At 41.8% G+C, this 16,932-nt stretch overlaps 1 protein-coding gene across 1 annotated transcript; it reads right to left on the bottom strand.

Annotated features, from left to right (window-relative positions):
• Positions 1–15,982: 15,982 nt before the first annotated feature.
• On the bottom strand, positions 15,983–16,354 carry LOC122312655. Its single transcript, XM_043127315.1, has one exon. It carries the CDS (start codon positions 16,352–16,354, stop codon positions 15,983–15,985), a length of 372 nt encoding a protein of 123 aa, XP_042983249.1.
• Between the last annotated feature and the right edge of the window lie 578 nt (positions 16,355–16,932).

Genomic DNA, 16,932 nt, shown 5'->3' with positions numbered 1-16,932 from the left:
GGCTGTGCAATGGGTTCTGGCCTAGACCCAACTGGAGTCTGATCAGTGAACCTATCCGGGTCTCAGCCCTGCTGAACCGGTCCGGTTCAGACCCGGCCCGGTCAGATGATTTATTTATTTATTTTAATATTATTAAAAAAATTCAAAATTTATTTATTCATTTATTTATATATACATGTTATTATGGTTATTTACATGTATGAAAATTTTATTATTGATAAATTTATATGCATGTTACTATTGTTAAATACATGTATTAAATTTTATTAAATGTCATGTGCATGTTATTATTACATACATAAATTTTATATACATGTATGAATTGGCTCTTATTATTATGCTATATATAATTGTTTATCCAATATGGATAAATGATTCACATCAAAATTAAAGAAAAACTTGGTTGCCCAAAAGTACAAGATTTTCTTAAATTTTGGTGGACAATCATTAAAATCCATAGTAAGGTGGATATGATAGAGTGGACAATTTTGTGTGTCAAGATCTACTCCTAAAGGAGAATCTTGATGACACTACTAGTTTATTTATCAAATTAAGGTTGGAGTGAACACTTTGTGTATCAAGATCTACTCCCAAAGGAGGGTTTTGATGACACAACTAGTTCATCCATCAAAGAAAAATTGGAGGGAACAATTTGTATGTCAGAGTTTACTCCCAAAGGAGAATTCTGATGATACACTTAGTTCATCCACAGAATTTAATATTGGTGAGAACACTTTGTGTATTAAGATCTACTCCCAAAGGAGGGTTTTGATGACACTACTAGTTCAATTATTTAAATTCTGATTGTTTATAAGTGTCTAACTCAAAACATTATGTGACAAATATTTTCTTGCAGTAAATGTACCGACATCATTACATTCACAAATTTTATCAGTTCCTGTTTTGAATGGCTCTAATTTTTTTGAGTGGGTTGAGCGAGTCAGATTCACCTTTGGGGTCCTTGACTTGGACTCATCCCTTACAAGTCCAAAACCACCACACCTCATGTGACGCCCCCAAAATCCCCACGCCCGAACACGGGGAAATTGAGACGTCCGGATGGTGACAACCCGGGTCACCATCCCATCGTCGGGTGCCGAGTGTGTGCAAGGCAACAGATGTGTACAGAGAAACTCGCAGCGGATAAAGAAAGTCATAACTAAGTACCAGAATTTTTCTTAACGTAATACAAGCTGTTTAAAACGTACATAGACAAATATTACAAAACACGACTACAGTTTTAAACAAATATAAAGATAGCATCAGCAACCCGGCGGAGCCGCATCCTCGGGCTCAGCCTCCTCCTCTTCGTCCTCTAACTCTGCACCAAAAGCTACGGAACCACGAATGGTACCGCAGGTAAGTAAAACCCAAACACTACCAGATAAAAACACATAAAACTCATACAAGATGCATGAAACATGCCCAATGCACAAAGCCCACAAAAACCCAAGTTTTCCACACACGCCAAAAAACCCATTTGGCCCAAAAGCATATCCTTTCTGAAAAACACGCCAAAAGTCACATTTGGCCGCCAAAAGTCCATTTGGCCCAATATCTCGCCAGAAGTCCATCTGGCCCACGCCAAAAGTCCCATTTGGCCTCATAAACCATTATCCAATTTTAACCGTATGCACCATGACCTCCCCTAGGGGTCATCCGCACACCCTGGCTCCAGTGTCACACCGTAGAGTACCACCACGCATGTGACACCTAACGAGCGATGCCCAGTTCCGCGCCTCCCGCGCGTGCGTAGCCAAGCATCCTCTAGCCCTCGCCAGCGAAGGGCCACGGAGTCGGTGAGTAGGGCGATGCCCGGTTCCGCGCCCGGCGCGTTCGTAGCCAAGCATCCCCTAGCCCCGCTCCCGTCGTCTCTCTCGACAACTCAGGGGACATCACTCAGTTTATTCCGCTCCCGAGTGACCAGAGGAGCGCCACCGAGATAATAACCCATCCCGGCTTGGGCTCGTGATACACACGCACCCGTAAAACCACTCACGCCAATACACAGGCTTTTCACACGTGAACAAAAACACACATGCATGCACCATGAAATGCCAAATCAATGCATGATAAAATAACCAACCAACATAAACAATTAAACAGACAACTCCGTCCTCCATCCATCCGACCCCCGAAACTCCTCGGACTCAGTCCGGAATCAACAACCAACAACAGTAAAATATTTGAACGAGCAATATATATTAAAATCTGAAAATAGGGTTTGGAAAATACTTACAGCGCTATACGGCAATTTTAGAAAACAAGCGGCGTTGCAAGCGGCGGAAAAACAGCAACGTCACAGTGAAAATTCACTGTGGCCGTGGGTCTGAAAAACCCACTTTTGAACGGGGACAAACTAGGACACGAGATTGATGGGGGATGGTCAAGGGATGGTTGTGAAGCTAAAGGAAGTGACGGACGGCCGTGGGTGGCGGCGGAATGGCCGGAAATGGCCAAAAAGAGCAAATCGGAAAACAAGCTCGTGGGAGCTGCTCCGGTGGTCGTTGGAGGCCGGAAATGGGTGGGTTAGGACGGCAAGAGGCCGGTGATGAAGTGGTGAAGAAATGGTGGCCGGAGGTGGAGCGACGGCGGCGGATCGGAGTGAAATCCGTGGGTGTTTGTTGGGCTTTTTCCGGCCAAATGGCCGGCCGGTTGGGGGTGGCTTTCGGAGGGGTGGTGCGCCGGAGGGAGGGGGAACTTTTGGGACCGGTGGGGGTCCGGTTGGTGGCCGGACGGCGCTGGGCTGGAGGAGAGAGAGAGACGACGCGGGGGAGAGGGAGGAGAGAGAGAGAGAGCACGGGGGGGTTCGGTCGAGCGGGAGAGGAGAGAAAGAAAAGAAAAAAAAGAAAAAGAAGGAAAAAGGAAAAGAAGGGAAAAGAAAAAGGAAAAAGAGGAAAAAGGAAAAAGATGTAGGGAAAAGATGAGGTCCAATCCTCTTTTCGGGAAGCAAAACTAACTCGCCAAAAAGATTAAAAACCACAAAACAACTAAAAAAAAAACACAACATCAAATAAACTAAATTAAATTAAAAACCCAATTTTTAAAACGCAAATAAATTAAAATAAATAGCTAATATATTAATTAAAATAAAAACAAATATTTCAGCGAAAATACACTCAAAACGGGTCATCACATCCTCCCCTCCTTAAAAACAATTTCGTCCTCGAAATTGCAAGATCACCACCAACTTAAACCAAGCCACACAAACGTACATAAGCCAACTGTGATAAAAAAAAACAAGATACATACCTTCTTCATTCAAACAAATACGGGTACTGCTCCCTCATGTCCGCTGCTCGCTCCCAAGAGAAGTCTTGAGCTAACGGATCTCCCCAAGCCACTTTAACTAAAGGTATCGCCTTGGACCTCAACTGTTGCTCCTTCCAATCCAAAATCTGCGACGGAACAACTTCGTAAGTGAGATCCGGTTGCAACTGAATACCTGCTGGGTCGATGAAGCAAGGCTCTTGCTGCCCAAAGCTCTTCTTCAGGGATGATACGTGGAAGACATCATGAACATCCCCGAAATAATCTGGCAAGGCAACTCTATAGGCGACGGACCCTACTCTCTCCAGAATCTGAAAAGGGCCGACATACCTCGGATTTAGTTTCCTTTTCTTACCAAAACGCTTAACACCTCTCATGGGAGAGACTTTAAGATAAACCCAATCACCAACTTCAAATGACAATTCTCTCCTCCTGGTATCAGCGTAGCTTTTCTGGCGACTCTGAGCTGCCGCCATTTTATCTCTAATGATCCGGACTTGGCTTTGCATTTCCTGAATTATTTCGGGTCCAATTACCCTACTCTCCCCAACTTCATCCCAACACAAGGGCAACCTACACTTTCTCCCATAAAGAGCTTCATAGGGAGCCATCTGAATGGTCGCATGGTAGCTGTTATTGTAGGCAAACTCAATGAGCGGCAAGTGATTTTCCCAACTTCCTTGGAATTCCAGGACACATGCTCGCAGCATGTCTTCCAGAGTCTGAATGGTGCGTTCTGACTGGCCGTCTGTCTGCGGGTGATAAGCAGTGCTGAACTTCAACTTAGTACCCAAAGCTGCCTGCAAACTCTTCCACAACTGCGATGTGAACCTCGGGTCTCGATCCGACACTATAGTCTTTGGTATGCCATGTAGCCGCACTATCTCCTTGACATACAAACGGGTCAACTTACCCAAAGAGTCGGTGTTGTTAACAGGCAGAAAATGAGCACTCTTCGTTAACCGGTCCACGATCACCCAAACAGAGTTCTTCCCACTAGGCGTTCTCGGCAAACCCACTACGAAGTCCATCGTGATGTCATCCCACTTCCACTCAGGTATAGGGAGGGGTTGGAGCATGCCTGCAGGTCTCTGATGCTCAGCCTTTACCTGACGACACGTGTGGCATTTCTCCACATATAAGGCAACGTCCTTCTTCATTCCATCCCACCAGTAATTTTTCTTCAAGTCACGATACATCTTTGTACTGCCGGGATGAACTGAATACGGGGCCGCATGAGCTTCCGCCATGATTCGTTCTTTGAAATCCGAGTCCTTCGGGACCACTCTGCGATCTCGGAACCGAAGTACCCCATCACTATCCATGCTATAATGCAACGGCCCTCGAGATTTTTGGACTCTTTTCCTGATGTTCAGCAGCTTCTGATCCTTTCTTTGGAGAGCTTTCAATTCTTCAAAATCTATTACCCGAATGTCCAGAACTAAAGACAAAATCTCTACTTGCTGCGAACTTTCTATAAGGAGCCTTCTCATCCCATAAAGTAACGAATCCATTTCTGACGGTTCGGCTTCATCCTCCAAATGAGACTTCCGGCTCAAAGCATCAGCAACTATGTTAGCCTTCCCCGGGTGGTACTTGATCTCACACTGATAGTCACTGATTAGCTCTAGCCAACGCCTCTGCCTCATATTCAAATTTTTCTGGGAAAACAAATGCTTCAAGCTCTTATGATCAGTAAATAACTCACAAGCTTCCCCATACAAGAAATGCCGCCAGATCTTGAGTGCAAAAACAATCGCAGCCAACTCTAGATCATGCGTCGGATAATTCTTCTCATGGTCCTTAAGCTGACGAGATGCATAGGCTACAACCCGTCCTTCCTGCATAAGGACACAACCCAAACCGAACTTAGACGCATCACTGAAGACTACAAACGGCTTATGCGGTTCTGGGAGTGCTAACACTGGTGCCGTCGTCAGCCTGTTCTTCAATTCCTGGAAGCTTCTCTCACATTTCTCTGACCAAACAAATTCTGTATTCTTCCGAGTCAAAGCTGTGAGAGGTCCGGATAAGCGAGCAAAACCCTCTACAAACCTTCGGTAGTAACCGGCGAGCCCCAAGAAACTCCTGATCTCGCGTACTGTAGTTGGGCGTGGCCATGACAAAATGGCTTCTACCTTACTAGGATCAACTGCCACTCCACCCTGGGAAATTACATGCCCAAGAAATTTAACTTCTTCCAACCAGAACTCACACTTGCTGAGCTTGGCGTACAACTGGTGCTCTCTCAATTTCTCAAGTACCAGACTAAGATGATACACATGCTCTTCAACATCTCGGGAATAAATCAGTATGTCATCGATAAATACTACCACAAAGGAATCCAGGTAAGGTTGAAACACCCTATTCATCAAATCCATGAACGCTGCAGGGGCATTAGCTAACCCAAACGGCATCACCTTAAATTCATAATGCCCATACCTCGACCTGAAAGCAGTTTTAGGCACGTCCTGGTCTCTGATTCTCAGCTGGTAGTATCCCGACCTCAGATCAATCTTAGAGAACACGGCTGCTCCTTGAAGTTGGTCAAATAAATCATCTATCCGCGGGAGAGGATATTTATTTTTGATGGTCACCTTGTTCAACTCCCGATAGTCAATGCACATACGAAGGGTTCCATCTTTCTTTTTAACAAATAGAACTGGTGCACCCCACGGCGACGTACTAGGCTGAATAAATCCCTTCTCTACCAGTTCTTGCAACTGAGTCTTCAACTCTTTCAATTCAGCCGGTGCCATGCGATAAGGAGCTTTATGCACAGGAGCCGCTCCAGGTTCCAAATCTATGACAAACTCCATCTCTCGAACAGGGGGTAGTCCGGGCAAGTCATCCACGAACACATCGGGGAACTCTTCCACAACTGGAATGTCTGCCAAGGACTTCTTCTCAGACGGCGTGGACACCATCTGAACCAAGAATGCATCCGCTCCCCATGCAATCTCTCTTCTTGCCTGTATCGCCGATATAATCATCGGCTTTTCTTTTAATCTACTCCCCGCGAATTCCAGACAATCACCATCCGGAAGCTGGAATTGTCCGACTTCTGCAATTAATAGTCGCAGAATATCGGTATAGCCAATCCATCCCGAGGATGACATCAAAACCCAACAGCTTGAATACCACCAGATCAGCATCCAAAAACCTTCCCTCAAAATTTAACGGGCATCCCAAAGCAACCTTGGAACACCACACCATCTCGCCATCGGGTAGCGCCACTACCATAGCCTTCGGCAACGGTTCCGTGACCAAGTTACACACCCGAGCAAACGTGGAAGACACAAACGATCGTGAAGCACCGGAATCAAACAAAGTACAAGCATAAAACTCATACAAACGGACTCTTCCTGAACCAAACACACAACCCATGAAATCCAAAAAAAACAACGAAGAAACCAAATGCACCAAAAATTAAATCCAACTTAAAAATTAAATTAATCCATACCTGTGATTACTCCAGCATCATGGGTCGCTGGTGCCTCATCGTCCACCTCTCCGGGCATGACAGCATAAACCCGGGCTTGCACTGCTTGTCTCGGGTTGGTTCTTCCACCGTGTCTACCTCCACGGCTTCCTTGAGCTCTAACGGGGCAATCCCGAGCAATATGCCCCACTTGGCCGCACCGATAACACTGGGGTCCGCTACTCGTCCGACACTCGCCCTCATGAGCTCTATTACAAACTCCACAAACAGGCATACGTCCTCCCATGCGAACACTGGAGGATGCTTGAGATCGGGTTCCAGTCCACTGAACAAACTTCTGAGGCGAACCCGAGCTGCTTCCTTCACCAGAAAAACTCCGCCTCTTTTGCCCTGAAGGGGAGCCCAAACTCAGATTATTTTCCCTCTCTATAAGGGTGGCCACATCCACTAACTCCTGAAAAGTGGTTATCCGATGGCTGACCACCATGCGGCGTATGTCCTGACGCAGCCCCTCCTGGAAACGATCTGCTCGCATCTCCTCAGTGGCGACAAGATGAGGAGCAAACCGCTCAAGTTCTATGAACCTCCGGGCGTACAGCTCCACTGTCGCGCCCCCTTGGACCAGATTAGAGAACTCTCTTGCCTTTTGCTTCCTTACCGATGCGGGAAAGAAGCGGTCGTTGAACTCTTTCTTGAAATGCTGCCAGGTCACCGCAGCGAAAGATCCCAATTCAGATTCCAACAGCACCTTCTTGGTATCCCACCAATCAGAAGCAGTGCCCTGCAAGAGGTGGCGTAAAGTACTTGTTGTGCCTCAGTGCACCCACACACCTCAAAAGTCTTCTCCAGATCTTTGATCCATTTTTCAGCCTGAACTGGATCCTCATTTCCCGCGAAGTGTGGAGTCCGATGCGCTAGGAAGCGCTCATAGGTGCATCCGGCCTGCACCATGCTGCTGGACCCTCCTGGATACATCCAAGGCCCTCCCTGATATGGCCAAGGACCTCCTGGTTGTGGCCAATACCCTCCTTGTTGCGGACAAGGTTCTCCTGACGGAGGATAAGGTCCTCCTGATGGTGGACAAGGCCCTCCTGATGGTGGCCAAGGACCCCCTTGTGGTGGCCAAGGTCCTTGTGGTGGCCAAGGCCCTGCCTGTTGGGACCTCGCACTCTGCTGCATAAACTCCGTCATCTGCCGAATTGCGTCGGCTATGGAGTCATCTCTGGAGGTATTTTCTTGCGGTTCCTGAGTATTTTTCCTTGGTCTCCCTGGTCTCCCCATATTCCCGTCACAACACTACTCTTGACCCTCCTTTAAGAAAACAAATAAAACCATCATAAAACCAACAAAAACAAAAACAGCACAACACAGCAAGAAACAAAAGAAACCAGCATGCCAAAACATAACTAAATAAATAAAAACAAACAAACAAGCTCACACAAATAAAACAAATAAGATAACTATACTTAACATAATTTTCAAAACACAACTTTAAAAACATTCTGGTACTACCTACGGGACATGTGGTTTTACCCAGAGCCAAACCGCTCTGATACCACCTGTGACGCCCCCAAAATCCCCACGCCCGAACACGGGGAAATTGAGACGTCCGGATGGTGACAACCTGGGTCACCATCCCATCGTCGGGTGCCGAGTGTGTGCAAGGCAACAGATGTGTACAGAGAAACTCGCAGCGGATAAAGAAAGTCATAACTAAGTACCAGAATTTTTCTTAACGTAATACAAGCTGTTTAAAACGTACATAGACAAATATTACAAAACACGACTACAGTTTTAAACAAATATAAAGATAGCATCAGCAACCCGGCGGAGCCGCATCCTCGGGCTCAGCCTCCTCCTCTTCGTCCTCTAACTCTGCACCAAAAGCTACGGAACCACGAATGGTACCGCAGGTAAGTAAAACCCAAACACTACCAGATAAAAACACATAAAACAAGGTTCGCTCGAGCGGAGACATTGGCCGCTCGAGTGAAATCAGGCAGAGTCGAACGCTCGACGTGCGCTCGATAGGACGCTCGAGCGAAATCAGGCAGAGTCGAATGCTCAATGCGCTCGACACCCCGCTCGAGCGAACATCGTATTTTGACAGATTTAGGGTCTTCAACCGTCAGACGATATAAAAGAGATTTTTCACTCTATGACCGTACTTTTTAACTGGAGAACACTTTTTGGGACAGAAAAACATAGCTAGAGGGATTCAAATAATCTGTTTTGGAGAGGGAATTCCAATTGTTGCATGTACGTTGGAATCATACACGAGCACGGACGGGAAAAAAGCGTTGAATTGTTCCCTTGAGCTTTTGAAGACGAGTTGCGGCTGCAAGGAGGATTTTTTAATGTTTATTTTCTTCCAATCTTCTCAGAACAATTATGGTGAATTCGTTTATGTTGAATTCCATTTCTAGCATGAGCTAAATTTTCTTCATTCTAGGAAAACGATGTAACCTATTTCCGAACTATGCTTAATTGTCTATGCTAATTTAATGCAATTCTCTATTTGTTTATCTGATTTATTCTGAGTTTATTGCTTCTAATTAACTGGCCATTGATTAGATGATTTTTAATCTGTGATTTGCTATTGAAAGAGGGAATCATAGGGTAGATCTTGAATATTTCAGCATAGGTAAGTATAGAGATCGAAAGACTTGTATGAATCTATGTAGTAATTAAATCATTGATCTTATTGCTTTCTTGATTATTAAATTTGCATATTCTTGTGTGAATTGATAAACAAGAGTCATTTCCAATTGACTATCAAAAGAGGCTTTTGGATGAATTAGAGATTTGCTAATAGATAAAAGAGAATTAAATTAAGTTAGCTGGATGAGAAAAGCATAGTGAAGAATTAGGTGAAATCGATTTCCTAGAAGTTTTCTTCCCCATTACGTTGATCTTCGAACGTCAATTTTATTTCCTTTGCATATTTCTCTTTGAGTCGATTTTAGTTTAAATTGCAACTACAAAAATCTTAGTGATTCCTCTAGATAAAATCAAGTTTGGTAAAATTTTGGTATTTGGTAAAAGTAAGATACCAATCCCTGAGGACGATTCTCTTCTTATTACTTTACTATAAAACTACGATACTGTGCACTTGCAGTTTTGCACCGGTCAGTAAGCCTCTTGCCCTTGTATGTTTTGAATCAAACCTTGTAAATTTTCCTACTAATTCTTGGTGGCTAGATTCAGGTGCTAATGTTCATGTTTCTATAACCATGCAAGGATACCTTACAAGCCAAACACCAAGCCCCAGTGAGCGATTCATTTTTATGGGAAATGAGAATAAGGCTGAAGTTTTGGCCATAGGGATTTTTCATTTAGTTTTGAGTACTGGTCATTGTTTAGACCTTCATAACACAGTTTTTGTGCCTTTTGTGAGGCATAATTTAATTTCCCTTTCTAGACTAGACACTGATGGTTATTCCTTTTCATTTCATAATGATAGTTTCAATTTGTTCAGAGACTCTTTATCTATTGGTTTTGGGTTTCTTTCCAATGGTCTTTATCGACTTTGTCTCGATAATACATTTATTCATAATAACTATACCCATAATCATGAAATGTGTATTGGAACTAAAAGAAACATGATGAATGAACATTCTTATGACTTGTGGCATAAGAGATTGGGGCACATCTCCAAAGAAAGGTTAGAGAGATTAGTAAAAGAAGGGATACTTCAGTATTTAGATTTTACTAATCTTGAAGTATGTGTGGATTGTATTAAAGGAAAGCAAACTAAACATACTAAGAAAGGTGCCACAAGAAGTAAAGAGCTTCTTGAAATAATTCACACAGATATATGTGGACCATTCTCCACTGAATGTTTTGGTGGAGAAAAGTATTTTATCATCTTTATAGATGATTTTTCACGGTTTGAATATATCTATCTACTACATGAGAAATCTCAACTTGTTTCAGTACTTGAGCTATTTCTCATGGAGGTGGAAAGGCAGTTAAATAGAAAGGTGAAAATCATCAGGTCGGATCGACGTGGAGAATACTATAAAAAGTATGATGAATCGGGTCGTAACCTTGGCCTATTTGCCAAGCTTCTTGAACAACGTAGCATTGTTGCACAGTACACGATGCCTAGGACGCCACAGCAGAACAGTGTTGCTGAAAGGCGTAATCGGACTTTATTGGATATGGTCAAAAGTATGGTAAATAATTCTACCTTACCCAAATCATTGTGGGGTAAAGCCATTAAGACGACAACTTATATCTTAAATCGGGTTCCTAGTAAGTCAGTTCCAAAAACTCCTTTTGAGCTATGGACTGGTAGGACACCAAGTTTAAGACACATGCATATTTGGGGTTGCCCGGTAGAAGCGAGATTTTACAACCCTCATGAAAAGAAATTGGATCCCAGAACAATAAGTGGGTACTTTATTGGCTACCCAGAGAGATGCAAAGGGTGTAAAAGAGTCAGGTGTAAATGGGTCTTTAAGACCAAACGTGAATCTAAAGGCAACGTCAAACGACATAAGGCCAGACTTGTTGCTAAGGGTTTCACTCAGAAAGAAGGCATTGATTACAAAGAGACCTTTTCTCCAGTATCTAAAAAGGACTCTTTCAAAATCATTATGGCATTGGTGGCTTATTTTGATTTAGAGTTACACCAGATGGATGTGAAAACAACTTTTTTAAATAGAAGTTTGGATGAAGTGGTCTACATGGAGCAGCCAGAGGGCTACTCAGAAAAGGGCAAAGATCACCTAGTATATAGGCTTAAGAAATCAATATACAGACTTAACCGAGCTTCCCGATAATAGTACTTAAAGTTCAATGATACCATTACTGCCTTTGGATTTAAAGAAAATATCGTTGATCGATGTATATATCTAAAGGTCAGTGGGAGCAAGTTTATATTTTTGATCCTGTATGTTGATGATATCTTGTTGGCTGGTAGTGATCTTGGCTTACTTTATGAAACCAAGGGTTTTCTATCTAAGAACTTTGAAATGAAAGATATGAGTGAGGCCTCCTTTGTGATGGGAATTGAAATCCTCTGGGATCGAAAACAAGGACTGTTGGGATTGTCTTAGAAAAGTTACATAAAAAGAGTTCTTGAGAGATTTAACATGAAAATTCGCTCATCACTTGATACTCCGATATCAAAAGGTGATAAGTTTAGCCTATCACAATGTCCTAAAATTGAGTGGGAGCGTAAAAAGATGGCAAAAATCCCCTATGATTCGGTTGTGGGGAGCTTGATATATGCACATATTTGCACGAGACCAGACATTAGTTTTGCAGTTGGCATGCTTGGGCGTTACCAGAGTAACCCAAGGATGTCTCATTGGAAAGCAGCAAAGAGGGTATTGCGATATCTACAAGGAACTAAGGATTACCAGCTTACCTTTAGGAGAACTGACAACTTAGAGGTAACTAGATACTCAGACTCTGATTTTACCGGTTGTTCTGATAGTAGGAAATCTACTTCTGGATATATTTTCCTACTAGCTGGTGGAGCGATTTCATGGAAAAGTATGAAGTAAACAATCATTGCTTCATCAACAATGGAGGCTGAGTTTGTGGCGTGCTTTGAGGCCACAGTGCATGGTTTATGGTTGAGGAACTTTATCTCAGGGCTTGGAGTTGTCGACTCTATAGATAGGCTGCTGAGAATTTATTGTGATAATTCCTCTGCAGTATTTTTCTCCAAAAATGATAGGGGTATTTTAAAGGGGCTAAACACATGGAGCTCAAATACCTAAGTGTCAAGGAGGAAGTACAGAAACAAACAGTGTCCATAGAACATGTTAGTACTACGCTTATGGTAGCAGACTCATTAATAAAGGGTCTAGTAGCAAAGCAGTTTAAAGAGCATGTTGACAGAATGGGTCTTATGATGTAAACATGTTATTAAGCTCGTAGATGTTTTATTTTATTTTGGACACTTAATGATATCTATTATGGTTGATTTGTTTGTGTTTTCTTGTCTTTCCACTTATAATTTGTACATTGAATGGTTTGGAAGAATGATGACAAGATAATGTCTACAACAGACATGAATTGGAACCCAAGGCATTACGGTATTAGCCTTAATTATCCCAATTAAAGATCATGTAAAATTGGTTGCTGGTGTTGTGATACATGGAAGGGAATTCTTTGATTATATAACAAAGGACTGTCATGACTCGCATCAGTAGTTGGTTTAACATTGATATTACAGAATTCATGTAATGTACTTTAAACTATGAAAGTTTCAGGAAATGAATTTGCGCACTATGGTTAATTTCCTGTAATAACCCATGAATGGAAAATATTATTTTATGGGTGTATGGGCCAAGTGGGAGAATGTAAGAGTTTTTATTTAAACTCTATGTCCCACACACCCATTTTAATAGAGTTTGAAATACCTCAAACTTATCAGATAAAATATGAGTGATAACGGGATAAGAAAAATCCTAAGAGATAAGATTAAAACTCTATATCTCTAAATATAGTTAAATACAAACTCTTAGATTTCTTGATGGTCAGAAATCTATAAATAGTACTGAGGGGTTAAAGGGTTCTTACCTACAATATTAGAGTGCCTTTTGCCATCGTGAGACACTTGTGAGGCAAAGTTGCTAGGGTGATCCTTCCCTCATAGCCAAATCTAATTCTTCATCGAACTGATGGAGAAATGTATTTATTTATTACTGTTTATTATTGTAGATCATATAAAATCGAAGATCCGTTTATTAATATTCATGTTAAAATATTTAACATCTTTTTCATTAAGTAATTTTTTCTTCAATTCATGCTTGTAGTCTTTCCATTTCTTCCCCAAGTCCTTTAGTATCAATTTTTTAAATACATCCAATTTGTCATCAGGAAATTTTAAACTTGCCTACCGTCAACATACACAAATGAGTGAGTGAGTAGCTTTCTAACAAAATTTTCAAACTATACCTATTTAATTAATAATAATGTTTTAATATAAAAAATCATACCTTTATAAGACCCCATGCTTCCTCCTTTATGGTTTTAGGCACCGACCTCTAATCTTTTAAATACATCCAATTTGTTATCAGGAAATTTTAAACTTGCCCTACCGTCAAAATACACAAATGAGTGAGTGAGTAGCTTTGTAACAAAATTTTCAAAATATACCTATTTAATTAATAATAATGTTTTAATATAAAAAATCATACCTTTATAAGACCCCATGCTTCCTCCTTTATGGTTTTAGGCACCGACCTCCAATCTTTGTAAATTATTAGAACCAACTTATTACTTCTTGCTATCAAACCACCAAACCTTACCACTTTTGAGTCTTGCTTTTTGATGGGTTGACCAAGATTATTAAGCTCCATTTCAATTCGCTCCCCTTCTAGAAGATGCCAAATGTCACGAATCGAGTGCAATGGTCTCTTTACTCGATCTCCATTACTATTTGCAAAAATGAATTCAGTTACATTGTTAGTATTTTATAAATCTGCATTCATAGTGAAATAAATAATAAGTAAGGAAAATAAAAACATACCAACAATGACAACAAAATGATCTCCAATGTCGGAACAAGAGTTGACGTTTTTTGCTTCCGAACCAGGTGCTATTGGTACATATGTGCATGGCTTGGTCTCTCTACTTATCTCCATATGTGTGGATGGTTGGCCTCCCATTTGACTTTTTTTTTTTTGTTTTTGAAAGGAAAACTGACTTCATTAATCATTGATCACTACATGAACTCTCACTATCAACAATTTGCTTAATGCAATCAGGTATGTTATCAATCCATACCAAACTAGTCTGTAAAGATAGATTTTCCTTAGCTAATGAATGAGCAACTTCATTATTGGATCTGTTTGTATACTGTACTAACCATCCACTCCTTTGCTTTAGTAAAATTTTTATATCCTCAATTAGACTACCATAGAAAGATAGTTCTTCTGTAACCGAGTTAACTGCATTTACCACTACTTGAGCATCCCCTTCAAACTGCACCTTAACCAACCGAAGCTCTCTGCACACTTCCATGGCCCTCCACAGAGCATATGCCTCTGCTACCATAGGTGAATCTATGTGAAGCTTTTGTTCTTCAACTGCCACTAAGAAGTCTCCATCCTCATCTCTCATAACCACCCCTATACGCACCTTCTTTTCCTTCTTTCTAACTGCTGCATCCCAGTTTACTTTGACATAACCTGAGCTTGGTTTTATCCACCCTTTGGTTCTTTTACTAACCTCCTCATATCTACTGTCCTTGGCTTTGATCAACTGTTGAGCTTGCTGGAACTCGAGAACATCATTCTTTGCTGCTCTGAAAACCTGATTTGGAGCTTTAAATTTATCCTCAAAAAAGCTTTCATTCCTCCTCAGCCATAACCCCCTCATAAGTGCTGCTGTGACTTCTAGTTCATTCTCATCAAGTGAGTCCCTTAATTTTCCCCATAGAACCAATAAATCAGCTTCATTTGACTTCATTTTCTGCATCTTCTTCAAATATTCTGACCATACATCACATGCAGCTGGGCATTGCCAAATAAGATGCATCATTGTCTCCTCCTCCCTTTTGCAGATATGACATGAGGGATTACTGGTAATCTTTCTTGCAAAAAGATTCCTTTTGGTAGCCAGTAATTCATTTGCTGCTTTCCAAAAGAAAATTTTAATTTTCTCAGGAACATTTAACTTCCATAAACTATCCCAACTCCTTTTCCTCTCATTTTGCATTGAAAAACCACCACAAATGGCCTGCTTTCTTTCCTTTTCCAGATGATAAGCGCTTTTAACAGAAAACAGACCTTTGTTTGAGGGTCCCCATATCATTCTATCCTCCACCCCCATCTTGCTCAGGGTCATACTGCATATATGGTCTGCTTCCACTTCATTGAAAATGTTCTTCATTAAAAGCTCATTCCAATTGCCTTGCTCAGTCATCAGTGCACACACAGAAGCTTCCTTATCTAGTATTTTAACTGGTGACGACACCATGCCAGATGAAGGTAAGGCAAGCCATCTACACCCCTATATCTTGATCTTCTCCCCATTTCCCAACTTCCATCTCAGGCCCTCTTTTAGTAACTTCATAGCATTCCACATACTCCTCCATATGTAAGAAGGTCTATGTCTCAACTTTGCTGTCAAGAGGGACTTTTCCTTGAAGTATTTTTCTTTCATGATCTTTGCAGCCATACTTTTGTCATTTTGAAGTAATCTCCAACCCTGTTTGGCCAAGAGAGCCAGGTTAAAGCTCTCTAAATCCCTATAGCCCAGCCCCCCTAATTCCTTCTGTCTTCCCATTCTTTCCCAGCTACACCATTACATGCCTTTCCCTGCTTGGTGATTGCCCCACCAAAACTTACCCAATATGACATTGAGTTCCTTGCAAAGATGCTTTGGGAGTTGGAAAACACTCATAGTATACGTGGGCACTGCCTGAAGGACCGCTTTGATCAGCACTTCTTTCCCTGCTGCAGATAGGAAGGAGTTCTTCCAATTGTTTATCTTCTTCCATACTTTTTCTTTGATGCACCTGAAGGCATTGTACTTGGAGCTTCCCACAACTGGAGGTAAACCCAAATAAGATTCATAGGAACCTCTCATTACAGCTCCACCACTTTGCATGATTTTCCTTTTCTCTTCCTCCTTAGTGTTAGAGCTAAATAAAACTGCAGTCTTATCTTGATTCATGAACTAGCCTGAAGCTTTCTCATACTGCCAGAGAATACCCTTGATCTTCTCCCATTCCTCATACTTGGCCCTCCCGAATAAAATGCAATCATCTACAAAGAGTAGATGGTTGACTCTAGTCCTCCCCTGGAAACAGTTACACCTTTAGTCTCCCCTATCTGGTCTGAGAAGTTTAGCAAGGAGCTAAGTCCTTCTGCACATAATAAAAACAGGTAAGGGGATAGGGGATCCCCTTGCCTCAACCCTCTTGATGGCATAATCTTCTCTCCTGGCTTTCCATTAACAAGAACTGAATATGAAACTGAAGACACACATTTCATAACCAACTCGATCCAACTAGCACAGAACCCCATTTTCTCCATGACAGCTTTCAAGTAAGGCCACTCAATTCTATCATAGGCTTTTGACATGTCAAGCTTGAAGACCATATGCCCTTCTTTCCCCTTCTTCCTCACTTTCATAGTATGCAACACCTCAAAAGCAACTAGAATGTTATCAGTGATTAATATTTCAGGTATGAAGACACTTTGATTAAGGGAGATTATATCATTTAGCACTCTTTTTAATCGGTTTGCCAA

Source organism: Carya illinoinensis, chromosome 6 (genome assembly GCF_018687715.1).
Source record: "Carya illinoinensis cultivar Pawnee chromosome 6, C.illinoinensisPawnee_v1, whole genome shotgun sequence".
Lineage (NCBI taxonomy): Eukaryota > Viridiplantae > Streptophyta > Magnoliopsida > Fagales > Juglandaceae > Carya > Carya illinoinensis.
The sequence above is the reverse complement of the archived record's forward strand: the minus strand, read 5'-3'. Positions and strand labels throughout refer to the sequence as shown.

What these genes read in the sequence shown, in the direction of transcription:
- LOC122312655 (XM_043127315.1), bottom strand. Translation starts at nt 16,354, where the DNA reads ATGAATCAAGATAAGACTGCAGTTTTATTTAGCTCTAACACTAAGGAG.